This window comes from Alosa pseudoharengus, unplaced genomic scaffold (genome assembly GCF_046254945.1).
Source record: "Alosa pseudoharengus isolate Yale_2024_CS ecotype anadromous, Long Island Sound unplaced genomic scaffold, YU_APseudo_1.1 YU_APseudo_1.1_scf_6, whole genome shotgun sequence".
In the NCBI taxonomy this organism is placed as follows: Eukaryota; Metazoa; Chordata; class Actinopteri; order Clupeiformes; family Clupeidae; genus Alosa; species Alosa pseudoharengus.
The window spans coordinates 34605757-34633391 of NW_027468848.1; the positions used below are offsets into that span (position 1 = coordinate 34605757).

Consider the following 27635-nt stretch of genomic DNA (forward strand, 5'->3'; position numbering starts at 1 on the left):
TGCACTGTGTTAACACTCTGTCATGCTCGCTCTGTCTCTCTCTCTCTGTCTCAGCGTTTCTCTATCTGCTCTCACAGTGTGGATTGTCCACCAATAACAACACAGCCATTCCATCCTCATGTATTGAGTGAGTGCTGGATCTGCCTTGGCCCTGGAGTCGGCAGTGTCTGCCTTATTCTTCTACGCTAGACAAAGGGAACAAGAGTGTGTGCATGCAGGGAGCTCTCTCTGTGTGTGTGTGTGTGTGTGTGTGTGTGTGTGTGTGTGTGTGTGTGTGTGTGTGTGTGTGTGTGTGAGACTCTGAGTCATCTGCACAGATGTGTCAATAACACACAGACACAAAGGGCCACACAAAGGGACACACACAAACGCACACGCATACAGCCAGTATTCACACAAATGCACTCTGCTCAATAGGAGCACAAAATAGGCTATAGCCATTAGCCACACTCCCAGACATTCTGACATCCTTATACATTGAGTCAAGTCCACAGTGCTGAGAGCAGACCACTGAGGGCAAGTAAATGGCCTCACTCTACTGCCGAGTCATGTGACACAACTCCACGCATACACACACACACACACACACACACACACACACACACACACACACACACACACAGAGTAGTAGAGTGATCCGGGTGGACAGCGGCTAGCTGGAGCTGAGTCCACCGCAGCCTCCTGTCACACGCGGAGAGCGCTCTGGTAGCCTGCGCTCTAACGAGATTACCGCCTACTACCCACCCGCACGCATTTACATAGATTTGCATGCAGCAAACTGTTGTTGTATGAATTATGCAGAACAGAAGCACTATTCTCTTTCAAGGCACAACAATCTCGTGCTAGCTTTAATGTGACGAAGTGAGAAATAAGCAGAGAACAGGGAAATGAACTTAAAGCAGATCATCACGGTGGCTTAGCACCAGTGAATGAGAGACACACACATAGGAAGTGGGGAGCCAGTTCACACCACACTACAGATATTTATATCTGCCTTATGTAAGGGAGAGAAAGAGGAGATATTTTTGCCCTTATGTGAGAGATGTACGCAAGTGGAGTTGCGGGATGATACTGATGACTCACAAGCATGTACACACATACTGTACACACACATGCCCACACACACACACACACACACACACACACACACACACACACAAAGAGAGAGAGAGATGCAGAGACAGATACAGACACATCTATACACACACATGTTAACCTGAATAAGATTCCCCTCGGCCTCATTAAAACCTGTTAAAATAAACAACCTGCTAATTTAGACCCTTAAACGGAGATGAGTCCAGATGTCTAAACATAGATGTACTTACAATTCTCACTAATTAATCCATACACACACACATACACACGCGCGCACACACAAACACACACGCACGCGCACACACACAAAGAGCGATGAGAGATGCAGAGACAGATGCAGACACATGTACACACACATAGTAATTTCTGTTGTTAACATGAATAAGATTCCCCTCGGCCTCATTAAAACCTGTTAAAACAAACAACCTGCTAATTTAGACCCTTAAAGGGAGATGAGCACACACACGCACGAGCGCGCACGCACACACACACACACACACTAACATTCCAGTCACACATTAACATTCCAGTCACACACACAGAAACACACACAAACACGCACACTTACATCCAAGACACATCTGTTTTACCGCAAATGGTTGCTTATGAGGCAGTCTAGGAGCATTTGAAACACTGATGGATTTGTTAAAGTTGTAGAAATCTTGTGAGTGAGCTGAATGACTTGTATGCCTGCAGCCCCACTAAAGAATTAAGCATGGAGACTGGAAGCTTCATATTAACCCGCATCCATCTCTGAAGCCCCAGCCTTAAGGCCTATTCTCTCTCTTTCTTTCTATGGCTCTTTTCTCTCTCCCTCTCTCTCTCTCTCTCTCTCTCTCTCTCTACAGCTGCGGATGCCAACAGATGCACATGTGCTGTACATGATGGCACATTTTAGAGAAGAGCTACAAATATAGAAAATGCAGTAAACTGTTCCGCATATTACTCTCTTAATAGCCCCTCAGGGACATACAAGTTTAAGTGTGAGATTACACAGCCCATTCTATATGATGCTAGATCACTCTTTAAAGGGCAGGATTCCATTCTACATGATGCTTGATCACTCTTTAAAATGCAGCATGTCATTCTCCTCATCGTGCTCTACTATTTAACCTTAGTCAGGACCTGGGGGCAGATATCCAATCAGATCATATCAACGCAATATCAGACAAAGCCCCTCAACTGTTCAACTCAAATCCTCTCCCTCTCACAGCTTGTCACCTGTGTGGCACATATATGGTACATCAGCTCAATCATGCCCTACTCACTAGCATAATGGAGATGCTGTAGGTTTACCTATTCCAGACAATTGTAGGTTACACTTTACTTGACAGTATCGAGATAAGAGTGACATGACACTGTCATGAACGTGTCATACACAAGTCATAAACGTTTATGACATAAGGATTCTGTTATTAAGTGACATTCCGTTTTTGTCATAACAAGTTAGGGTTAGGATTAGGGTTAGATATAGGGTTAGGGTTCATGTGTCATGACAGTGTCATGTCACTCTTATGTCGATACTGTCAAGTATCCAATACCCAATTGTATTTTATTTTTTTTCGTCACCACATTTTAATGTCTGTGCCTTCCTACTTGAGGGACCATGTGAGTGGACAGCTCCAGAACAGCTGTTCCATGGAAGCCTCCCCCTTCCACCAAACCCCCAGAAGACTGCAGACCCAGAAACACCATTAGGCTTGAGCAGAAAGTGAGAAAAGTAGGTCTGTTTCCAAGAAAAAAATTACACTACAGTCTTGCCTCACCATATTCTTTAATGACTCTTCTCTCCCCTTAAATTTTGATGGAGAAAAAGTAACCTGTCCAACATACAATTTTTATTTTAGAAATTGAACTGCAATGTCTTTCTAACCAATGTCATATACAACTAACAGAGAGAAGGTTAGAAGAGAACCCAACATAAATGTGATGCAAGCCCTTGCAAATGGAGCCCCTTGCAAATGAAGACCAGCATCCTCCATCCATTGCTCCCTGCAATTCTAAGGGCCCGATTAGGGCGATTCTAAGGGCCAAACACTACTGTAACAGAGAGCAGCGCCCCTGACTACAACTACCAGCATTCCACACACACACATACACTACCTTATAGCTATACAGTACATCTTGCCCTTTGCAAAGACGAATGACTGTTAGTCTCTGTCATCTAACTTGTGTGGGTATGTGATCTGCATTTGAACCACTGGGATGAGTGGAGGGGTTAACCAAGGGTGGGCAAAGGTGACGAGGCTCCATGATTCACAAACACCAAAAAACCAAAGACCACAAGTGGGACAAACAAGTCAGGGCACAGCAACCGGTGACACAGCATTCATCACCGGCTGGCCAGAGGAGGCAGAAAGGGCATACAGAGACAGGACGGGGGGGTCAGGGCTTCCAGAATGATGCATGAGGCTACCGGCCGGCAGCTGAATGACCAAGAGAGAGAGAGACAGAGAGAGAGAGAGAGAGGGGGGGGGGGGGGCAGGCTGGTTCACAAAATGAAAACGGCTGCCCTAATTCAGGGCATCCAAAGAAATGGCCGTTTAAAAAAACTGATTTATAGTCTGCTTGTGAATTCACACATTTCCAATACCTTCCTGCACTCTCTCAACTGTCTATTTTAAGAGAGATGGAAGTAGGACAGAATGTGTACAGGTTGTGTGTGTGTGTGTGTGTCTGTGTGTGGAGGTGTGTGTGTGGGAGGGTAAATGAGTGGTTAAACTGGTGTGTGTTAGTGCACATGGGGTTTACAGTGCCATTATCAGTGGCACAAAATAAAAAGCAGCACATTAAAGGATGCTCTCAGCGTTAAATTCCTACAGTCCACCCAGCATTGTTGTCGTAAATTTGGATTACTGTTCAATTTATGGGCTCTGTAAATTCAAGACACGGAGAGCCACTACTCATGGATGTTAAATGTTGTTGACCTAGATACAACTTTAACAGCAGTGTGGCTGGGCACTGGGTCTTATTCAGGTTGTGGTTTTTGCTCTGGTTGTTAGACTCGGGGCAGTGAGAGGCAGACGTCCAGGGCACTGGTGAGTGAGTGGCGTCTCTTCTGGCCTATTTACACAGATGAAAAGGCTGCAGGCAGAGCAATATGGCTCTGCTAATGCCATGCTCAGCTTCTCCCACCCCGACTCCATTTGGTTGAGTGTGGACAAAAAAGAGCCCTCCTGGGAGGGTGTGCGTGTGTGTGTATGAGAGAGAGAGAGAGACAGACAGACAGAGAGAGAGAGAGAGAGAGAGAGAGAGAGAGAGAGAGAGAGAGAGAAAGAGAGTATGTGAGTATGTGTGTGTTTGAGTATGTGCATGTGTGGGTGTGTATGAGAAAGAAAATAGAGAGAGAAAGAGAGTATGTGAGTATGTGTGTTTGAGTATGTGCGTGCGTGTGTGTGTACAGTATGTGTGTGTGTGTGACCTCACATCTTAAAGAGACCAAAAATACATATGAGTGTGTGCATCTGTGTGTGTGTGTGTGTGTGTGTGGACGGGCAGAAAGCAGGTAGGAGAGTCTATTTTTACAGCAGCGGAGAGAGAGGGCGAGGGAGAGAGAGAGAGGGGGGGAGGGAGAGCGAGAGAGAGAGTCCGAGGAGGCAGCCGGTGGTTGAGTGTGAAGCGCCGCAGCGCAGGTCTTCAGCTGGAGAGCACTCAGAGGACTGGCAGGGGCTAACAGCCCTCCTGACCTCCTCACAGCAGTCACAAGAACAAACTTCCAGAACTTTCCGCGCACAAGTGTGTGTGTCATATCCGTGCCCAGCTATGAATAAATCCTACTGACGTGCAGTTAGTGTGCGTGGTTGTAAAAAGAGTTTTTAGTTGTACTACTTCAACGTGAATGTTCCTTTCAATTCTCTAACACTTGAGAGCATCAATAGGCTTCGCACAAGGCATTGACAGACTCCCGCAGTGTAACTTACAAAGATGTCTTTATGTATGAAAAGACAAAGTACTTAATAATGTAAAACAATGCGTCTGTTTATCGTTGAGTAAGTCGTCAGGAGTGGGTGGAGGGCAACGTCTCCATCATACCTATAAAGTCACCTTTTTACGTCTCCAACAAATACACAAGTAAGCTCCCGAGAATGACCTCTGATGGAACTAGCCCACTCACTCTATTTCTCTCACTCTTTGTCTCTCTTTCCCTCTCTGTTCTGTCTCTTGCTGGCTGCTGTTGACCAAACAGCTATTTATAGCCCCCACAACCTCTGTGAGAGCTCTCGTCTGATGCACCAGCGGTACTGAGCAGAGGTGTATGTGTGTGTTTCCACAGCAGCCTCAGGAACCCACCACTCGGCAGGTAAATCGTCTGTCACTTATAATCTCCCACCTCTGAAAATCTCTCTTTCTCTGTCTGTTTGTCTGTTGCTCTGTCTGTCACTCTCTCTCTCTCTCTCTCTCTCTCTCTCTCTCATCCATCACCCTGTTCTGGTACCCAGAGAGAGACAGGTTGGCGCTTTATGTTCCCAGCCTGTGGAGGCCGCTGGCCTTGGATCCGATCTGTGGCTCATAGTGCGCGGTCACTCATTCATGGCATTCATGTTGTAAGTAAGCAGCCCCACAGGCAGTGACTCAGCTGGCACACACCTTGCCATATCCTCAAAGGCCGTGGAGACAAGCGCTGTAAAAGACAATGTCCCCTTTTGTGCAGGGAAGGAGACACACACACACACACACATACAGAGAGAGCGAGAGAGCTGGCACACACAAAGCCATTGGAAACAATGAAAGGCTGCGTTCAGGGGCATCAGCAGAGCAGCAGCAGCAGCAGCAAAGACTGTATAGCCTGTACAGTCTCCCTTTTGAATGTTCACGGGGGAGGGGGGGGGGGGGGGGGGTGGGCGGCAAAAAGAGGTATTCCTCTTAATCCTGTTAATCTCCGCACCTGAACCCCCCCGGGAACAAACACAAAAGCAATGACGTGATTTTGTGGCTGGATACCCGCCCAGTCCAGTGGAGTCCAGAAGCTCGGAGACAGACAGACTGATCCCTCAGCAGTGTGGGTGAGCTGAGGCAAAGCGAGGCAGGGCGAGGCAACGTAATGCGCGGCGGAGCACAGAACTTTCCTAACTCATCAGGACAGACCCTGCCGCAGTAATTGCTTTTTTCTGAGCCTCGCTGGAGAGGGATCAAACAGAGGCACAACACAAGACAGGGAGCAGAAAAACAAGAGGCCAAACTGCAGGGCTGAGGCAAACCACCCAAGCAAGCCGCAACGCGGTACAGCTCATACAAATGCGTGTGTGTGTGTGTGTTTCTGCCACATGAGCCAGTGTTTGTGTGTGTGTGTGTGTGTGTGTGTGAACGCCTTTTTGACATGCTCATTGTATGCAGCTGGAAGTGGGTGTGTGCATGTGTGCCCATTTCAATGTGTCACAGTGTGCCACTGGACACACGCTGGACGGTAGGGACAGACGGACACACAATTACACACAACAGAGAAAGGCCAAGTGGTTATGAATCAAAATAAGCTCAAATTAGTGTGGCAAGACTGACCATGGAGTGCCTGGCAGGGCGCTGAATGCCCGTCCCTCATGCCCACTGGCACTTGACACATGGATGACCACAGATCTGGGACAGATCGGGCCCAGAGTCAAGCTGATTCCATGCCAGTCCCAGCTGCTGCAGGGGACTGACTGGGTACAACAGCATGACAGTTCCTGTGGGTCGGATGTCAGAAGGCTACAGGACCGGCTGACAGGTTGGTGACTTAAGAGAAGCACTTCTGCAGTAAGCCCCTGATCCGCCTTTCATCTCCAGTCCACTGGAGCCCCTCAGTGCCAGAGGAAGGTTTTGCTGCTAGTCATGCTAATTAGAGCCATTAGTACTCCACGAGCTCTCCACATACGTCATAGTTCGTTTCCGACAATATGTGGCACAGACAAACACAACATTCGCAGGCTGTAAATTGTCATTACCTGCCAAAAATTAGGGAGAATTCCGGGCGTTTACGGGGACGAAAATCCAACTTTTCATGCAGTGGGAGAGAGAGGGAGAGCACGGTGTGGTGTCTTAAAGAAGCCCTATGCAGGTCTGGTTATTCCTTCGCTGTTTCTGGGTTTTCGCCTGATTTGGGCTCGCATTTTTCACGACATAGCTCCCCCTGCAGCTTCGGTAGCAAGTGACTGCTATGCTAAACCCCCACTAGCTAGCGAGCTAGCCATCAAGAAACCAAGTTAAACACATACAGGGCTCACAATAAAACGGTCGCGCAAACACATTGTTCAAGAGACTATCAAACCACATTACAAAAACGAAGTTCACCCAAGGGTAGGCTACTTACAATTTCAAAAGCAACAAAGCCAAGTTGGAGTCCGTTTTGCAGTCTTCTTAGAAACTACAATCTGACTACATTTTCGAGACGCGATTGGATACTTCCGCTGAGTCACATCCGGATTTGTTCGGGAGGGACCAGAAAGTTGCATATTCAGTTTGTCCGCGGAGAAGCACTAGGGGGAGACGAAACACCCCCCAAACAACCCAAAAAGTGTTGTAGAACCATCAGAACGACTCTCAACCTGCATAATTAAGGTCATTTTTGCTAAAATTCTTGCATAGGGCTTCTTTAACAGGAGGACTTACGACTTGAAGCTGTTGGGGTTTTTAGAGCCTCATCTGCATCCGCAGAACAATGAGAGCAGATGGATGTACAGGCACAGCAGGCACCATAAAGCCCACTGGGGTCGCCTGCTCGCTCGCACGCTAGCCTGGGTGGCATTCCAAAGACATGGCTCATGAAGAGAAGATGAACAGCACTGTTCCTAACCCCTGCGTGCACTTTGTACACTTTGAAGCAATGAACAGTTTACAGACATTTGTTAATTTTAGGGTGGCATTAGCTCTTGTTAGCCTCAGGGATAAATAAAGGTAGGCTACAATCTGCATTCTGATTAAATCTTCATAATAGTTTAAATGAAATTACCCCCCCCCCCCCCTCCCCACACACAGACACACGCACACACACCATGTTCCCGAAACAACATGTTGATTAGCTGGAAGGGTGTATTGCTCAGTATGAGGCACTGGTTGTTTCCCATCTACAGAACCAGAGCTGTAAAGCATTGGAGTTGTTGTGAGTGCACACACACTGAACAGCTAGAAAACTTAGAGGAGCTATGAGCTTAATTTGACCAGCGGTGGATTCGTTTACAATTACAGACTGTAGCCTCAACATGGAGTGTGTCTGTTATCTCTTTGATGTCTTTGTGAATATGTGAAATAAAGTATTAGAACTGAATCAGAACAATATCTGCAATGACTCATTTCTAAACTGAAGAACAGAACAAGAGATGGGAGGTTCTAAATATAGAATGTGACAATGTCACCATTACCGTGACAGAGAGTACAGACAGACATCCACTGCCGAATATTAGTCAGAGTGTGAGAATATGATCAGAGATCCTCTTGCAGTCCACTCAAGGGAAATACAAATGAAGAGATAAAAGTTAGCATGCAGACAGGGACTCTAATGAAGAGCCTGACACAACATCATGCCAAAAAGGCGTCCAAAAAGTCGGCAACAAATTGGGCTGTGGAGACAGTGAAAATCAGAAACAGATGGGTGAGCACCTAAGGGATTAACTAGGGGAACCATGGGATGTGGCTCCCTCTTTAGCCAATGAATGAAAAAGATGATTCAACAAGGACAAGATGATGATGGTGGTGGTGGTGATGGTGATGATTGTGATGATGGATTCCTGGCCATAAAATGGTGTTCCTTAATGTAATTGGATATCCTTATCCAGAGTATAACTTAGACTGCGTCATGTGGCATTCCATCCCCTCCCTTCTCATACACACAGCCCCCAAAAGCTGCCTGCACCCTCCAACCAACCAGCAAACTTTAGGTCGCTCTCATGCCAACCCAACACACACTCTTACCGATCGCGTCGCCTTCAGAGAAGGTTAGTGATGGTGGGTACAAACAAACAAGACCCCCATCCTGGGATGAACGGATCAGGAGCCCAGAGGTCAGTGGGACCCCCCCCCCCCCCCCCCCCCACCCACACACACACACACACACACACACACACACACACACACACACACACACAACCCCTCCATTCGTCTCTCTGCATGTCGCTGCCCGTGTCTGGGCTGCCACGGTTGGCATTTGCCCTGGCCCAGCAGGCACGCTCACTGTGCAGAATGACAGATAGGGATGGCATGGTGGAGGGAGGGAGGGAGGCCAAGGTTGGTATGCTGGAGGAGTGTGAGCTGAGACACACGGTGGTCTCCAGAGGATGCACAGAGGAGAGATGGACAGATAGAGTGAAAGAGAGAGAAATAGAGAGAGAGAGTGAGAAATAAAAAAAAATTAAAATTGAGAAAAATTGAGCGTAGGTGGTGGGGGTGGTAGCAGTGACAGGGAGGTCTACTGTGGATTGGCAGAAACGTGATGCTGTTTCACAACAGACAACCCATACAAAAACATCTATACATTTAAAAAAAGTATTTTATACCTGAAGGAAAAATTGCCATTTAAATTGTATACTTTTCTGTCTCATTTGATTGCATTTATTATCATTGTTATCTCTGTACTTATTTCAGTTTTGCTTCAATAAAGCTGAATTGGGCACAACATGAATTGATTTTCATTCATTAGTGAAGACCGCTCAGGCCTGTGGAATGACAAGCAGGTGACTGTAACCTCATCACTTATGAAAGGGCTCTGCAAAAGCAGTGCGGGAGCATCATTTTCTCCTTAGACTGATACCTCATTTAGGATTAGCATTCAATTCAAGATGTCGGGGGAAATAAAGGGCTGATATATCTTTGATGGGAGCACCTGAGATTATTTCAATCGTATCAGATTTGACCACTTACTGATGGAGTGAATCAATTATTTAAAGTGGGAAGGATTTGGGGACTGACTAATCTTTAATGCAGTTTTTGCACTTTCCTGAAGCATGATTCAATGGACTAGTTTCAGGCAAAACGAGGCACATATGATACATAGAAAACATGTGATCTGAATAGATAAAAAGGTGTGTGTGTGTGTGTGTGTGGGAAAGAGAGTATATAGAGAGAGAAAGCTAGAGGGTGGGTGAGTAAGTAGTAGGAAAGTGTCATGGTTATAAAGACTGAAATACCAAACTGCCTGGGGTAAGCCCTTTCCTATCTTCTTATGCAGGGCTCTGAGCTGGGCTTGCAAATACGCAGCATGCCACAATTTGGGGTGTGAAAATGAAATGCAATTGATTGCGGCATGTCCTCCCTATCCTCTACCTGCATCGTCACCGGGACAGATGCCCCCTGAGAGTGGACGACCTGCGGCTACTCAACCAGCAAAGCCTGGCGCAAACCACTCTCTCCTCCCCCACACTCTCCCACGCAGCGGGATCGGAACAAAAAGCAATGAATGAAACGGCAACATGTACAGTGAAGGAAGAGCACAAACACATCTGCGTGAATTTTTGATAAACGGAGAGAGCTCTGTTTAAGCCCCTCCGGCGTCATCTCTGATGGTTCGGACCACGCTGAGAATAAACGCCGCTCCCGCAATCACTGACACTCACCTCATTATTCAAACTCCTGCAAGTGCTTATGTAACACAGCTCTTTATCAGAAGAGCTTTTGTAATGACACACACACACACACACACACACACACACACACACACACAAACACACACACCACACACTCTCACACTCTCTCTCTCTTCCTCTTGTGCTGTTGAGTTACAAAATAGCCATCACAATAAAAATAGCATCCTGCATTTGAGGTCTGTTTGTTCAAGAGCTGTGGGATTTCACAGAGCATAATATGCAGTTCCAATGGATGCAGAAGGAGGACAAACTATTACAGAGAGAGAGAGAAAAGGATAGAAAGAATACAAATAAGAAAGTGAGAGATCAATAAGAAAATGGTAAAGTTGCACCAGAAGAGTCTCAGTCTTGGTCCTGGAACAGAGTATGAGAACTGAACTGGGGTCTTAGAGATTTAGACTTCTGTGGTGTAACAATAGGATTATACCCTGCTCTTTAGGCTGCTCAGCTGTTCTGCCTTGAGTCCATGATAAGGCGCCGGCTAAATCACTGGCTGACACTGTAGCACACGCCAGCGTTTGTTTTGCCACGGAATAGCACTACTTTACGTATGTAAATACTTCACCGTGCTGGCAAACCGAGGCTTCTGAGTGGCCACTTTAACCATGGGGGGGGGGGGGGGGTGGGCATGAAAAGGGGCGGCCTCTTTGCATTGCACCATAAACGCTCTTCGGCTTGATTAAAAGGTTTTATGAATAATTTAGGCCTTGATGAGAAACGAAGTGGAGCCAATAAATACATGAGACCTTCAGCAGCGGCAGGAGTGCTGATGAGACACATTGTTTTACTCACTCCTCGGCAGGAAGGAACATACAGTCACACAAAGCCAATGAGACCACTTCTTCTATGTCAGTTTCTGTGTGAGATTTCACTGATGCATGGTTTTGCTTAGCATAATCTGGCTGGCCATTGCAATTATCAGATGTCAGATATGGACAGACACCTACACAATGATTTTTCGTTTTGTACCTTCGTCAGACCTGACGGCTGCAACTAAGAGCTCCACGCCAGGGCACCCAGGAGGGTTCTGACAAGACCTGACACAGTGTTGCCCCAGTCAAAAACGTGTAAAGCGGGATAAAGATTGATCTTCACAGCCGCTACCCTGGCAGGAAAATCTGAGGCATCTGGGGCACAGAGAAACCAGAAGAGAAACTGCACTGGGCAAAATCACAAAAGTCTCCCAATTTTAGGGCTTAGACACCTAATCAAGCTCTAACTGGGGATCGCAACAGCAGATGTTCTCTCTATTGGGTAGTGTGTGCAGGAGGTGGGGACGGGGCGGGGGGCTTCAGAATAACAACACAGAGAGGGGAAGCAAAGCAAGCTGCTTACAGTGTGGACACGTTCCAGAACTGCATTGCTGGAGGGAAGCGTGCCTGCTGGCAACTGAGAGTGATCGAGTGAGTGAGTGGTGTGTGATTTGTGTGCATGTGTGTGTGAAAGAGAGAGAGAGAGACTGTGTGCACTTTGCACTGTGTGTGTTTGTGTCTGTGTAAGTGTGTGTGCATGTTCCTATGCCAACTCCAGCAAGATTCCGTATTAAAAAGCCCTTTACAGTCACACGCACACAGTTCACGACATCTACTGACATTAGTTTAGACAGGCTCAATTTCTCTGTCAGCAGGCCTCAACCTCCCGCTGATTGAGTGGCCTTGTCCTTTGAGGGTACAGAAAGGGGGGAGAGACTCTCTGACAATACACGGCCAAGACTGTTTTGGGAAGTGACTGATTGATCGGCATAATTGATGGGGATATGGCGCCGAAGTGCCGACAGGGCCTGGGTGAGAGACGAGCCACTTTAATCTCGCTCGCGCCCGTATCGGAAAACCATCTATCTCTGACGGGCTTCTGACCTCGTAAAAGTTTTTACTGCATTCTCCTCTCCTATGGCGTATCACAGAGCCCAGAGGTCCCACTGTGGCTCCACTAAACAGGGTGAGATGTGCTACCCACTTCTCCCTCTCTCTCTCCTGGATAGCTCGACGGAAAAACAAGGCCACTAAAGCACAAAAAACACTCGCCAATGTTCCACATTCACTCGGGCTTATATAACAGCATAGGGTGCATTAGGACTTGGTGATAGAGGAGGAAAAGAAGATAAGCAAAACACATGTCCTCAGGCCCAGTTGAAATGCCATCCTATACAGCTGGGACACAATATAAGACAAAGCGCATGTCTCTGTGAAATAAAGCCCTGTCTTCCGCCTGCTACTCCACTTGTCTGCTACTCCCCCCCCCCCCGGAAAGAGACCTCTCACTAGGCTCACAAAAACCCTATTCCCTTTTAGCCCAGTAGGACATTCTTCCCCCCAAAGTCAAAAGTCAACACAGCGTCGGGCAGAACTGGGCACGACCCAGAGGATGGGAGGACAAAGGAGGGAGAGCAGAGAGAGAGAGGAGAGGAAAGGAGAGGAGAGGAGAGGGGGCCAATCAGGTCACGCGTTCCCAGATACGGGGCTTGGTTCAGATGAGGTCGGATGGCCAGAGGCCCCTGTTCGCTACTGTGTCATCAGCGGGATGCAGAGAGCGTCCATCCACAGGAGCTGGGTCAGATCTACTGAGTCTAACTGTACACTGTGGCTGGCTTTGCATGTATCAGCATGACTGTCACAGAAAAAAATTAATGCGGCCATAGGTATACAATCTCAACTTTTGTGTGGATGCAATCCTGCAAAGTCAAAGGGTGAAACTCTAGACTCTTACCACTTTTTTAATTTAAAAAAATGGGCTATATAAGTTTGGCTACTTATATAATGCAATTAATTAAAACACACATTTATAACATTGGCGCACCTTGACAGCCTCTCCATGCGTAACTCTGTCGAATACCATGTCATTGACGGTCAGTATCTGGTCTCCAATCCTTAGTCCCTCCCTTTCGGCAAAGGATCCAGGTTCCACCAAGGAAACATAGATTCCGACACCGTGTTCGGATCCTCCACGGATGCTGAACCCCAAGCCCTCGTTACTTTTGCTGCGTTTCAGCGTAACTTGGCGAATCTCGGAAGCCAATTCGGGCAGGTACAGTCTCCCCATATTGGAGACGTTGGGAACTGTCCCATCCGCTGTGGTGCTGAAATTAGCCGGGGACGCTCGCAGAGTCGCGTGGCTGGGAATAGGCTGCTCGGGTGGATAGGGACAGTGCGCAGAAGGCACTCGGACGTGGGTTGTATTGCTCATTTCTTCCGAGCTTTCATGGTTGCCGGTGGCAGAAAGCAAATCTGTTTTCAAGTATAGACCTTCGGAAGTGTACTGGTCGAACAACAGTTGGTCGGAACGCGGAATAACCATGCGTAACATTGGTAGCAGTTGCCGTTTGCTAGTTGTGTTTAGAATAACTTTTAGGGTCTGAACTAAGTCAAAAACATTGCGTTTTGCATGGTAGACATTCAAACAGTGGATGAACTGTTCTCTTTCGTAATCGTTAAGAAGAATGTTGAGAGCATTGTGCAGCTTTCTCACGTTTACCGACAGTGCGCGTCCACCCGAGCCCACCGAGTTCCCGGTAGACTTGAGAGACATGTGCTCCAGATCCGAGCTCATTGTACAGCTCAATTAGAACTCCATAGATGGTAAGTTAGCTTCTGCGAGTCATTGTGACAAGTTGTCTTCCTAATTGTCAACAAAGTCATTTGTCTTTATTATATTTCCAGTTTATAGGAGGAATAATTTCAAAATCCCATCGCAACATTACCATGCGTGATAAAGCCCTGTTTAGTATTGATAGAGTTCCAGCAAGTCTAAAACGCACATAGTCCACTTTGTTGAATAGAAGTGCATAATTGTTGTATCCTCAACGACATGCCAAGCTTTTTGCCTTCAATTAGCCTACTTCGGTAACTCGCGTCGTTCAACTTTGCAAGTGCCGTTGGAACAGCTTGAAGGATGCTTAATGCCAAGCAGTGATTTCAAAGAGCGCTGAAAGATGATAAAAGCTTCATGAGCATGAAAAAGATTCCATTGTTACTGTGAAATGACATACATCCGAAATTACGCCCAGTTGAAACTTTTCTCCGTTACTCAGATTGACTACATTGCTTGTTGGTTGTCTCCGCAAACCTCTTGCCGCTTGCAGTTCGAGCTGAAGTGAGACAGCTGCCGAGACCTTCGCTGAAGAGGAAATGACGCAGGTGTAGGCGACCGCGTTGCTTAGAAACTAACAACACTTAGCTGTGTACCACCATTTGTCTGCACCCATTAAAGAAGAGCACACATTACCTTGCATAGTGATAATGTGCCATTACACATGGATTGCAGGGTCTTTGACAATATGCAGTTGCTTAGTCCAGACTGCACAGGATATTGTGGCTTTAACTAGGCCATTACTGAATTTGTGGCACAATGAATGTGACTGCAAACTTGAACCTTTTTTGGGAAATCATGCAATTCTATATGGGCAGACATAGTTATATAATATATCTGTAAAGTCTGTATAGACTAATAGTTAACTAGCTCAGCCCCACTCTCATGACTCTCTCTCTCTTTGACACTGCACTGTGTCAACAACGCCTGCCACACACTGTGACATAAACCTCTCAGGCGGTATTAGCTACTTGTCAGCAGACGTCTCAGCAGCCTTCCAGCCATGACCTACCTTGCCCTATTTATAAACACTTATTTATAGTGTTTTCTCCATTGTGTCTGTGCCAGCAATAAACTTTCTCCCATTAACATCCTCATGTGAGGACAGTAGCTTCACTCGCACCCTTGTGTCATGATTTACATCCCTTTTTGATAATGCCATTAAAAACAAATGAGTTCAATTTCATTGCTAAATTACGTTTACGGTCTCTGGCATTTAGCCATATAGCCTACTAACAAATTCATGAGCAATAAAAGGATTGCGGTGCCAGTGCAGCTTATTGTTATTTAATGACATTTTAACACACACAAGATTTAAATTTCACCCTAGACCGGGATTAAATTGGATGTCAAACACAAAATCGCAATGCAGACCTCATTCAAGCCAATGGCCCTATTCGTGCGTCAGCTGAATACATATTTCGCCAATAATTTGAAGGGGAAATCTGATAAGCATATTGTCCATTTCTACATTAGCAGGGAATCAAATTTAGATGAAGGGCAGGCATATTTGCACACGTGTCCATCAGCCTGAATTGTGGCCAAGTGACCAAAGTAAGCCTTATCTATTATGACAAGATTAAATTCTCCCTTCTCATCCTTACCACATAATATCATAATATAGTAGAATATATGTGCATCCTCCTCCAGCCACCTCCATCCATCTAAGAAAAACAGAAGAAGCACGTGGAGGGAGGAGGTGGGTGTGTGTGTATGTGTGTTTGTGTGGGCGCCACTGTTCAGGAGAGCATAAGGGCAATTTAGAGCAAGATTAAGTGTGCCAGACAGCAAGACTGGATGAGCAGAATGGGAGGACAATGTGCAATGAGTGAGTTAGTGAGGATTGTTAAGTAAGTCTGGGGGATGAGGTGATAGGAGGAAGCAGAGAAACGCATGTGTGAGCGAGTGCATGAATGAGGAGAGAGGGAGACAGAGAGGGTTGGGGGGATGAGAAGAGTAGGGTTTAGGCAGGGCGGGACGCAGGGGTGAAAGGATGAATGATTGCGTGAGTTGGTGAGAGTGTAGGCTTTATGACTCAGCGTGACTCAGGCTGCTCAGCTATCGAGCGTGCCGGGCACAAAGCAAGAAACGGATGCCATCATGGATCCACTGGCAGCGCCATGCACATGGCAGTAGAGCCTAAAAACCCAGATGGACGTTTGAAAAAGAATAAAATAACGCCCATTCAAAGAGACATTTTAAGAGGGAAAACATGCTCTGATAATCAATTAGGCGACTTCATCATTCTCTTTAAAATGTCATCAATTTTGATTTCATGCAATTACCTCCTCCCTCTTATCAAATAAATGGAAGAAGCCAAGGTGAATATCAATGCTGCTGAGAGAGGAGGGAGTTAGAAAAGGACACATTTCTGATTAACGATAGAGTGCAAGCAGGTTAAGTGACTCACAGTAGATTGTGCCAATTAGAAATGATAGCATTTTAACCAAATCCAGGTGCCTAACGACAGCCAGCTCTCTGTAATCCAAGTTGTGGTCTTGTAGTGTGCTTCCAGTTCAATGCCAATGGGCCATAGGAAGAACTGGGGGCCGAAATAAAGATTAAATGAACAAATGAAATTGGGCTAGATGTAGTGTGTGTGTATGTGTGTGTGTGTGAGAGAGAGAGAGAGAGAGGATAGAATAGATAATGAATGTTGAACGTCAGAAAAGTAGAGTGAGTGTGCTGTCGATTACAGGAGGACCAGAGAGACATTTGAACACTTAATGACTGGAATGACCCACATTTCTGGACAAATGCTGAGGGCAGAGTGAAACTCTGAAACTTTGAAGTGCAGTAAATGGACAGCAGCGTACAAAAGGTGAAGTGACAAAGGCTTTAATGACAGAGCTGGGTGCAGAAAGTGAAGGTGATGGACAGACATGATATATACTTGTGCAAAGTAAATATATTGCTTGTCCAATATGTAAAGGTTCGACTTAATAAACAAATAAATAAATCAACAGAAGAAAAGTTAGTATAATGGCAACAGCCTTGTAGGCAAATGAAAAACCTCGTTGGTGTCATTATTATTTCTGAATTCCAATGTTTTCATACTGTTCCGAAAAAAAAAAAGAAAAAAAAAACGTCTAGCAGGAAGGCGTCAGTAGGCGTCAGAGACATGCAAATGGATAGAGGACTGATTTAGAAGCTGCCGGATTCCGTAATGACGCAGCAAGTGACTGGGAGTGACACGGGGGCCCCCCCTACCACTTCTCTCTCCCACCACTGGTGCCGTCTGGAAGACTCTGACATTCATCTGCCTATTAATTATCGGATAGGCATGAGAGAGAGAGAGAGAAAGAGAGAGAGAGACAGACTCGCCGAGGGAAAGAGAAAAGTCAAGGCCCCCCGACACGGCCTTGGCTGAATCACAGATGTCTATTTTTACAGCGGCTCTGTACAGCCGTTTGTGAATAATTGCATTCTCTGGTCTAGCACTTCCTGCTAGTCACTCTGTGCTGTTCAACAGGAGCCCTTAAGGGATGATGGCGTGTTTCAAATTGGGGAATGACAAGACTTCAAGGCATCTCTTATTACACAGTGCTATGAATCACACTGGCTCAGATAGAGACCCCCTGGTCTAATTTGAATACCAGAACTTTATGCAAGGAGAGCTCATTTTGCTAATGTTTGGTTCTTTTTTGGTTCTATAAGGTGATACTCTCTGAGAAGATATGACAGGCACTAACAAACCTTTGGTGTTAACATATGAGTGGTTTGACGCTAAGTGCCAAAACCTATTTTTCAAATACTCCCCCGGCATCAATAGCACATGGCTGTTGACTTCAGTGAGTTGTTATGACATGTTGACAGCACACACCCCCATCAGGGTAGTCCCAGATTCATGGTACACAACTTGTTTCGACAAGAAAATAGTATCCATGTCGGTGACTGTCAAATTAAATATATTCAGTGGGGGTATAAATACTTTCAATAGATCTCAATGGACACACAACATCTGTTTAAATTATGTCTAAATTACAACTGTGTAACAGTGGATTGTCTGTAAAATGCCCCTCAGCTTAAATGATTCAATTCGAGTATTTAACATTGTAACTGAAGGACTTAAATTCTATCCAATTGTTCTAAACTCTTTCCTCCAATACAGTTAACCATATGAATACTGTAACCATGTACAAGTACAGTTTGTCCAAGACCAATGATCGCTATGATAAAACTAAAGTGTAGACATACTTAGAGAAAGGAGAAAACCCCAAACCATATCAGATTCATACATGGTGTCTGTGTGTGTGTGTGTGTGTGTGTGTGTGTGTGTGTGCATATGGCCTACACTCCCACATACTCTATTGGACCCCGGCATCACAGCATTGTGGCTGAATGGGCCTCTTGGGCAGCCTCTCCGTCTCGGTAGGCGAAGCATCTGGGGAAGATGCCAATGCTTCCAGCCGTGTGGCCCTCCAGCCACTCCTCATTGACTGGTGGAGATCAGACACAACAATGGCAGTCAGTCAGTTAGCCGCACAGACATTCACCCACAGCACCTCAAGTAGAGTCCTAGCAGTGCAATTCAAGCAGTGCAGTTCTGCTGTATCTCATCTTACAAACTATACTTATTTTCAATCTCTCAACCAGATAGCTCAGAAGTGGCCAAATTGTGTCAAATTGGTTGACATAAAATACAGGGTAGGACTTCCTGTCTAGAGTTGCTATCACAACGGGGTGAAGCCTGAGGTGGGGCAACCTTTTGAGCAATGTTGTTGGGCAACCACATAACTGGTTCCTTGTGTTCCTTGTGTTGCCTATACTGAAGTTCTCCAGAAAAAAATATTTCACAATATCAATGGGAACATGCTTGAACAACAAAACTCAGGAACACTGCCCAGAAACAGTGCTCAAAAAGTTGCCTTGTGCATCATCTGCTTTTGGCATCCTAACTCAATTGGCATCACTCTAGAGAGGAGACATGAAATTAGTATGAAACATATCTGGGAACGTTACCCTCACTGAGGATGTCTATTGTGTCTCCCTCGCTGAACTCCAGATCCTCTGGCCCCTGTGTAGTGTAGTCATACAGTGCCACCATCTGGTAGAGAATAGTCCTGTTGGCTAGAGGATCCTCATGCTGAAGAAATAAATGGGGCAGTGACAAACAAGTGAGTGAATGACAAGCTGTGCCATGGGAACATGCCATCCAAGCTTTGCATACTACATTTTCAACTCTTCATCAAGGCTTTTTCAATGAATTAAGATCTTAGTTTAGAATCAGTTCAGAATCAGAATTTGAGACAGGACTAAAATGGAGACAGAGGGAATTCATGTTTATGTTTATGGTTCTTAGCAGACACTTTTGTCCAAACTGACTTACAATGACAGTAAACATTACATTAACATTAAAATGAAATGAGTTTATAGAAAAGTCATATGGCCTGTATCAAAAACAAATACACAAATTATCTTGCTTTGGCTCTGAAATTTGACTTTGTTAAGAGCCTTGTTCTTATGCCTTAATTTCTTTTTTTCATTCTTAAATCATAAATGAGAAAAAAGATGGAGTGATTTCGTAGATGCTGTGGGAGAAACAGAAAGGACACTGAGCCCAGGGTGACTCTTTTATCCCGATCCGGCATTACCTGGCACCACAGTGTGGCCCGACCAGATTCTGCCACCTCTGCCAGGCTCTGGAGGCCCTCTGTAGTGTCCAGCGGGGTCAGTGCCTGAGTGCCATGATGCTTAAACCTGAAGAAGAGCAAAGGAGAAGCAGAGCAGGAACACATTCTCATTTTCTCATTTCAACTGCTCAAAAAGAAATGGGTTACACTTTACTTGAAGTTATCTACATAAGAGTGACATGACATTGTAACAAACTTGTCATAAACATTATAAACAAGTCATAAACGTTTATTACATAACGCTTCGGTCATTAAGTGTCATTCGGTTTTTGTCATGACAAGTTAGGGTTAGGGTTATGACAGTGTCATGTCACTCTTATGTAGATACCTTCAGGTAAAGTGTCACCAAGAAATGTGTAGTATTTGATTGATTATAAGTACTGAGTTTGCCTTTAGAGCCCAAATAGTGACAACGTTTTTACAGTTCAACCAAAAGTGTAGTAGTGGCAGAACGTTCAGCACAGCCTTCAAAGACACAAATTAAAAATGGGCTAATCAGCTGGGCTCAAGGAGAAGTCTAGTACCTCAGGCGCAATTGAGAGGGCGACTGGCCCAGTTTGTGAGCAATTTTCTGCTGTAGCTCGTCGTACGGTGTGCCAGGAGGGACATGCAGTGCCACGGTGTATCTGTAGTGCACCTTCACTACCACTGAGCCAGGGTCATCTGAGGAGGAAGATGGCAGGTCCTGTGTGGTAGAAGAGTATACAGATAAGATATTCAAACAAGTGAGTTAAAAACGAAATAATTAAACATAAAAGTTGTTTTTATTTCATACGCATATATGTGTGTGTGTGTGTGTGTGTGTGTGTGTGCATCTATTGTACTGCGCTGTTTTGATCTATTTATCTATCGCTTACACAGATGAATTCTTTGAGCCTCAAAATAGGTCATTTCAAGATAAAGCACCTTCCCTGCTAGCCCCAGATAGGACAGTTTATATTTTTGTCTGCCTCTCCCCCACCACCTCCCCCTCCTCTTCCTCCTGCTCCCCTGAGCTTTGTGCTGACTTAATCAGGCCATAATCGCTATTCTGTTCAATCGAGGCAAATGCTGTTAGTCAGTTGGTGTAAAACAGATCTGCCCCAAAACTTTTTGAATCAGCACAAGAATATGAAGCTGACTGTAGTAAACACATATCACAAATGTTTGGTTCTATTTTAGGCGTATAGCAGGTGATAGCAATTTTCCTAGTGCCACAGTTGTCTGGAAACTCAGTCGGGATGATGGTCAATCAGGAAACAGGCTTTATTCTTCCATTGATGCGCATCAAGGGAGAGGGACAAGTTTACCCAAAGGATTCACCAGTATCTCTAACAAAACAGGTGACCTCTTGTTCTAATTCTGGATGAATATGTATATAGGTAGAAGGGCTGACCCTCCTACACTCTAAATGTTAATGAGACAGGTTTCTAAAGCAAACAGGTCCAGCCACCTTGTGTTGTTCTGTATGATAATTAAATCTCCACTTTAACTGGGATGGCTCTCAGTGGTCTACCCCCCAAACCCAATTCTACAAACTTAAGTGTTTCTCACACCTCACTCCTGGCCAGTGCCAGTGCAGAAACGATAATAAACTCTTTTACAGGGAAAAGCTCTATGTTTTTGTTTGGTTTCTATTTTTTGTAGTAAAACAAAACTGTTAATTATTGTTCGTATTGATTCAAATTTTAGGCTCATGATAAGAAATGAACTGATAAAATAAAATGATAAAATCCAGTGCTTACGTTTTTTTTTTTTTTTTTACTGACAAATGATGGCTGTGTACAGTATGTGCGTGTGTGTGTGTGTGTGTGTGTTTGTGTGTGTGTGTGTGTGTGTGTGTGTGTGTGTGTGTGTGTGTGTGTGTGTGTGTGTGTGTGTGTATGTGTAACACAGCAATAAATCAGACAGCAGGTCACTATCATTTGACTTGGCTATCAGTGGTCACTCACCGAGTCAGTGGGGCTGATGGCTGGGGCTCCATACTGAGGAGGTGGAAAGCTTTGGATGGCGCTCACATACGACGGTGGGCCGTCTGGAGAGGGAAAGACACATCAAAGTAAGTGTATCAAATGATAAAAAGAGACAAATCAACATTGTCAAAGAGGACAAATCTCAGAAGATGAAACATCCATGAAACACCACGTCAACTGTGCTACCACTACTTTTACATGATATGTTCTAAATGTATTTGTAATTAATGTGTATTTTGTGTAACTAAGAGTTAAGACCACCAATGAACTATACTGTAACTGTACTGACATGTAAGACATCATTTCAATGTGTGAATGTGTGAGTAAGTTCTCAGGAGAAAGAAGAAATGCCATGGTGGTAGAAGGTCAGTTGAGCATGCAACTCTGTACCTCGAGGACTGGAGGAGGTCTCGGGGCGAGTGGGGGGGCTGAGTGCAGGCGGGAAGGGAATGCCATTGGGCACACTCTGTGGAGAACAGACAAGCACCCACTTAAGAACCCATTGAGACCGTATATGCAGGATTACAGTCATTTGCCACTCTATGCCCACCCTTCAAACTCAAAGTGGGCTGCAGTTGCCTTTCTGAGCACTCCAGCGGACAATTACGGAATACATTGAGAGGGAAAAGTCACACTTTCAGAGCAGGAAATGGACAGCACTGAGGGGAGGGTGGGGATGTGGATGGAAATGTGGGACAATGCAAATTGAAAACAGCAAGAGCACATTATCACTGTCTAATAAAGCAACATTGTGTGTGTGAGCATGTTGCGGAAAAAAAATGAAGAGAAAGGAGATGACTTACATCTACTTTTTTTTTGCTTTTCTTGGCCTTCTTGGGATCCACAGGATCCAGCATTGTGATGGGCAGCAGGCCTTTCTGAACGAAGGAAGGAGGGAGATGGAGAGAAAGGTAAAGAGAAAAAAGATGGTGAGAAAGAAATGGAGGGAAAGAAATGGTGAACAGAGGCCAGGACCCTGAAGATGTCAAAAAGAGCCGTGGAAAAGATCAGGCATTTAAAACACTCATCAGTTACGTCAGTGCAGCCAAAAAGCCTACGCAGGAGATGGCAGATCTCCTGGACTCTCACCTTTCCATCATAGATCACAGTGGCCATGCCAGTTTGGTCCGCTTCACTGAACATGAACACCATCCCTCCGGCGGGCACCGAGAGCTCCTCAGGGCTGCGGCCCATATGCGCACTCTTCATACGCATGTACCGAGAGTCCCTTCAGAAGACCACCAACAGCAAAAGCAACGGTTATTGACCTTACGTGGCATCACTATAGTGGCATCAAGAGGTCTTTTTTTCACAGTGGACATTCTGTTTGTAATAATGATGAATGTCCTTTTAGAATTGGTAGGCAGATAAATGCTCACCACAGTGAGAGCTAAACAGTGCCCCCCAGTGGTAAGTTAGCGGCACAGTCCTTAAAGAGAATGTCCAAGGAGAGGGAACAACTGAATTAAAATATTCTCAGATTGTTCTGCCACTCTCAGCCTAATATACATTAGCACAGATTCAAAGTATGAAGCTTTTTTCTTTCCAAAACACTGCAAATTGTCCCAAGGGTCCCAATGCAAACAGAGGAAATGGTGTTTGATTTCAAGCCCATGAGAGAGAAAAGCCTTCGCCCTTTACAACTAGACCTTTGTATAAACCTTCTTTATATTTGACTGTACCACCCAACAGACCAGGGGTGTAGTGGTAAAATAAGAGTTGGGTAAACTATGAATTCAGTGATCACGGTAAGGTGGACTGCGCCATGCGGTATCGGATTTTTTAAAAAGACAGTCAGAACATGTTTGATGATGGTGGAGGTTATTGTCCAATGTTTATAACAATACCAGTGGTATTAAATGGTTCCTAGAGTGTTGATGAGTGTACATATTGTGAACAGGGATAATACAGTGTGACTTGTAAATGTTAAAAGTTGCAATTGGTGAATAAACTCTAATAAGAGGTGGATAAACTCTATTTCGGGAGATTTCAGAGGTGGATAAACTGTGTTTACTTGCGTTTAGCCTCCACTACAGCCCTGACCCTGTCCATTAAATAAGAGAGCTAGTGCTGCTCTAGTGCCATGTGGATCTGCTTGCAACAACATGACCATTCATTTCTGTACTGTAATGTTTCTGTGTATGATACTTAGAGGCCAACACTGATGTAGAACTATTGGTATACGTACTCTCCTCCTCCAGTTGCACCGCCACCACCTCCTCCTCCTCCTCCTCCTCCACTTCCACCTCCACTTCCACCTCCACTTCCAACTTTAGGTTCATAGAATCCAGGTTTCTGCAGAGAAACAAAATAGAACGGTGGAAAAGGGAGAGTGAAACGTTGTACAAAATGGTGAAGGAGTTGTGATATTATGGGCTGTTTCTTACCTGACCCCGGAGTGGATCAAAACCAGCAAAGTCATCATTGGGGAGTGCAGAGGTTATCACCTGTAGACAACGCAGAGCACACACAAACACATCTGCCATTTAATCCCATTTTTAGTCCCAAAAGAGATGTGAGCTGCTGCTGTGTGTGTGTTTGAGGTGTGTACAGCGCTGTGTGTGTTCTATGTGTTCTCTCTCTCTCTCTCTCTCTCTCTCTCTCTGTGTGTGTGTTTGCCTGTGTGTGTGTGTTTGCCTGTGTGTGTGGTGTACTGTACCTTGGCTTTTCCCAGGAAATCCCTTTGCTTGAGCTGTTCGACTTCCTCCTTCCTGGGTCTGAACACGTCTCCCACTGGGACCAGGAGAGGAGCCAGGACCTCCCTCCTCTAGACAGAGACAACCTGTTACAGCACTTGCACACCATTTCAGGAAGTCGCTTTCAGTAATAGCATCAGCTAAATGCATAAATAAATAATTAATTAATCAATTCAGTTAACCACATCTAAATCTAATCTGGCACCCATTCTCAACATTCTGCCATCTTCTGATTACTGTCTGACATTATATTCACGGAAGGAGCCGTTTTAAACCATTTCCAATTGAAGAAGCATAGCTGGCTTCGCCGTGGGAATAGGACTCTCAACTCACCGAGATGCTGTCCAGTGCTGCCTCCACAGTGCCACCACGAGCACCGCCTTTCTCCTCGGCCGCGGCTAACAGGATGTCCCGGGCTTTATCCCAGTGGCCCATCTTGACGTGCACTGCAGCTGCATTGTAAAGCACCTGTCAATCAGGAAGAGCAATGTAATATGGGTTGAGTTGATCTCAGCATCAGTGCCTGGGACTCCAGAGAGAGACAATCACTTTTAATCAAATTTAAACTGATACAGACACCTCCTGTTCCTTCTAGATGTGAGAGAGTGAATTTTGGGCAAACAATAGGGAAGAGGGCTGTGTCCAAAAAGAGATGACCTACTGTACCTGTGCCTGATTATGCAATCTACCAACACAAAGCATGTTTCTGTAGTGACACTCTTACATAAGACAAGAAACACCTTCAAAGAATTTACAATATCATATTTCCTCTTCCAAAAAGGAAGTAGCAGACCTTTATCCTAAGAGATGGAAGGCTTGAATCACCGATGTTGTGAAATGCTTCATATCTGCTGTGAATCAGACATAGTGTATACGTATTGACCACTGTAGACGGCACAGCCTCTTATGGTATAACTTCACTAGCAAAGAATGCTGGTTGTGTGTGTCTTATCTAGTCTGAGGCAGGTGGATTTGTCGCTATTGCGCAACTGCAGCATTTCTCATAATAACTGAAGGAGCCTTTGTTGAGAGATAGCACAGCGGGGGTAAATCAGGACTGTGAAAAAACTCCCTCTGGCATTACAGGCATTACAGGTCAACAGGGCACTGCTGACAATGGCTTTGAAATTATGTACCGAAAGAACAAATTCAGGTGTTAATACAGGTGATCACAGGTCAGGCAAAGACCTGTTGGTTATTATGCTAGAAATCTAATATTCCCAAAAAGGATTCATGCTGTGTAGGAAGTGTTCCTTCTGCAAAGAAAGCTAACATTCAAAGAGAGACTTAGCTTTCCTGAGGACAGGTGTGAAATTGATACCCTTGTGGGGTCACTGTACCTGCCAACTGTAGAGTTTATAGCGCAGCCCCAGCTGTCGGTAGTCAATGACACCATTCTCTCTCATGTGCTTCTGGGCACATATGCAGTCAGCGAGAGCTTCCTCCGGCCTGACAGACAGATGGAGAGAGGGAGAGTGAAGGAATGAGGAAACATGTGAGAGAGAAGGAGGCTTGATATCAATCTTTCTAGAAAAAAACCCCCAGAGGTACCGTATAACAAATCTAGACAGAACTCTCAATACATGAGTGAGTGCATTAGTGGTGATACGCTCTGTACATAGTGATGAAGGAGGAAACCTGATTTAGTTATAATAACAGCCACACAGCAGTCCCTACCTATTAGCCAGCAAAAGGACTCCAGCCCTTTGGAAAAAGCCGACAGCAAGCCTCTCATCCTTGATAATGGTCTGTTCTAAAGCCTAGGGGCACAAAAAGGAGAGACCAATGTGTCTCATGCGCACATGGAGAGAGACAACTGTAAGTTGTTGACACTGGCCATAGGTATGTGATCTACGTCCATGGCTGTAGAAGCTCTTACGTCTATAAGGATTGAGCCGTATTTGCGTTTGGTAACTTACCTGGATGGCTGGCTGCAACTGACCAAGGGCTAAGTGTGCGGCTGCGGTCACAAACAGGGTGCGGGCAGTGGGCTCGTAGATGTCGTCGAGCTTGGCGAGCGCGCCCTTCCAGTCTTGCACGTCCACGGCCTTTACGGCCTCGTCCCAGAGTCGCAGTAGCTCCGTGTACAACATGGCCCTGTGGCACAGTCACACACAGCTCAGGCAAGAGATTAATTATAAAATGTGTGAAATGATAAATCAACAACTTTGTGCTGACATTCAAAACAGTTACATAATCTTCAAGCACAGGGCTTAGTATGGTTGCCTGTGAACTAATTTGAAATAAAAAAAAAACATCTGACAAGTGAGACAAGTTGAGCCAGTTTTGTTTGTTAGTCACCTTGTGCCAAAAGCAAAAAGGCACATCTGAAGAACTACTCACCCACACTCTCAGCACCACAATAATCCTGTCAGTGATCTCCAACTGACAAAAAAAAGGTTTTCTCTCACGGCAGCAGATAAATATGAATGAACAGTGCGAGATTCCTGGTTCCCTCTGAGGTTGTGGCCCCACTAAGCTTGGCAACAGGGAAATAGTACATGCATAAGTGTGTCGTACCAGCCTTGGTGTTCCCGCCCACTCCAGGCTACCAGGAAGTTTACCTGACCTTTCTTGCAGATAGGTGAGGGAGGAGACAATAGAGTCTGGTTGTGTGACTACTGGGACACATACAATGTGCACGCACACAACTGCACGGCTCCGCCAGGGTAGAAAATGAGTCTTAGTCTAAGGCAGGGCAAAGGTGCATGACTAGAGATAATTTGCTGTGACAGCTGGTGTGAATTGCTAAGAAAGCAAGCAGGAAGTGGTGTGTTGATGAGAGGATTGGCAACACAGTGGCACACTTCCTCTTAGAGTTCCTGTTATGATCTCAAGGCTCAAGGCACAAGGTTCAAGGGGTGCAAATATCTACTTCAGATTTCTCAGAAAGAAAACAAAATCTAGCACGTCAGAATAATAATGTGTTTCCAAAATCCACACTTAAGGGTGGGTGTTTGGCTCCACTGGTTGATATCCAGCAACACAATATCAAACACACACATAGACACATTGACATTCTTCTATCTATTTCTTTAAATTCATTACATTAATTGGTGAAATTGTATGGTCATTGAAGGCATCTCTAAAATGGTGGGACTACTCAAAGTAAAATTTCCCATAAAC

The 27635-nt window shown here is 45.3% G+C and overlaps 2 protein-coding genes across 2 annotated transcripts in view; both read right to left on the bottom strand.

Moving 5' to 3' along the window:
- whrnb (whirlin b) overlaps positions 1-14189 on the bottom strand; it is a 48044-nt gene extending 33855 nt beyond the window's left edge. Inside the window, exon 1 of the mRNA XM_076271367.1 lies at positions 13440-14189. Coding sequence (XP_076127482.1) covers positions 13440-14189 — 750 coding nt within the window. The remainder of the gene's footprint in view (positions 1-13439) is intronic.
- Positions 14190-17050: 2861 nt separating this feature from the next.
- Positions 17051-27035, bottom strand: LOC143105918 (neutrophil cytosol factor 2-like). Its single transcript, XM_076270059.1, has 16 exons — positions 26853-27035; positions 26429-26606; positions 26187-26269; positions 25850-25958; positions 24843-24977; positions 24473-24580; positions 24201-24260; positions 24002-24108; positions 22903-23041; positions 22617-22691; positions 22204-22279; positions 21793-21875; positions 20386-20546; positions 19823-19928; positions 19191-19314; positions 17051-18667 (listed from the first exon to the last, which is right to left on the bottom strand). The coding sequence occupies exons 2-16, from the start codon at positions 26600-26602 to the stop codon at positions 18552-18554; spliced, it is 1656 nt and encodes a 551-aa protein (XP_076126174.1). The 5' UTR covers positions 26603-26606; positions 26853-27035; the 3' UTR covers positions 17051-18551.
- Positions 27036-27635: the final 600 nt, after the last annotated feature.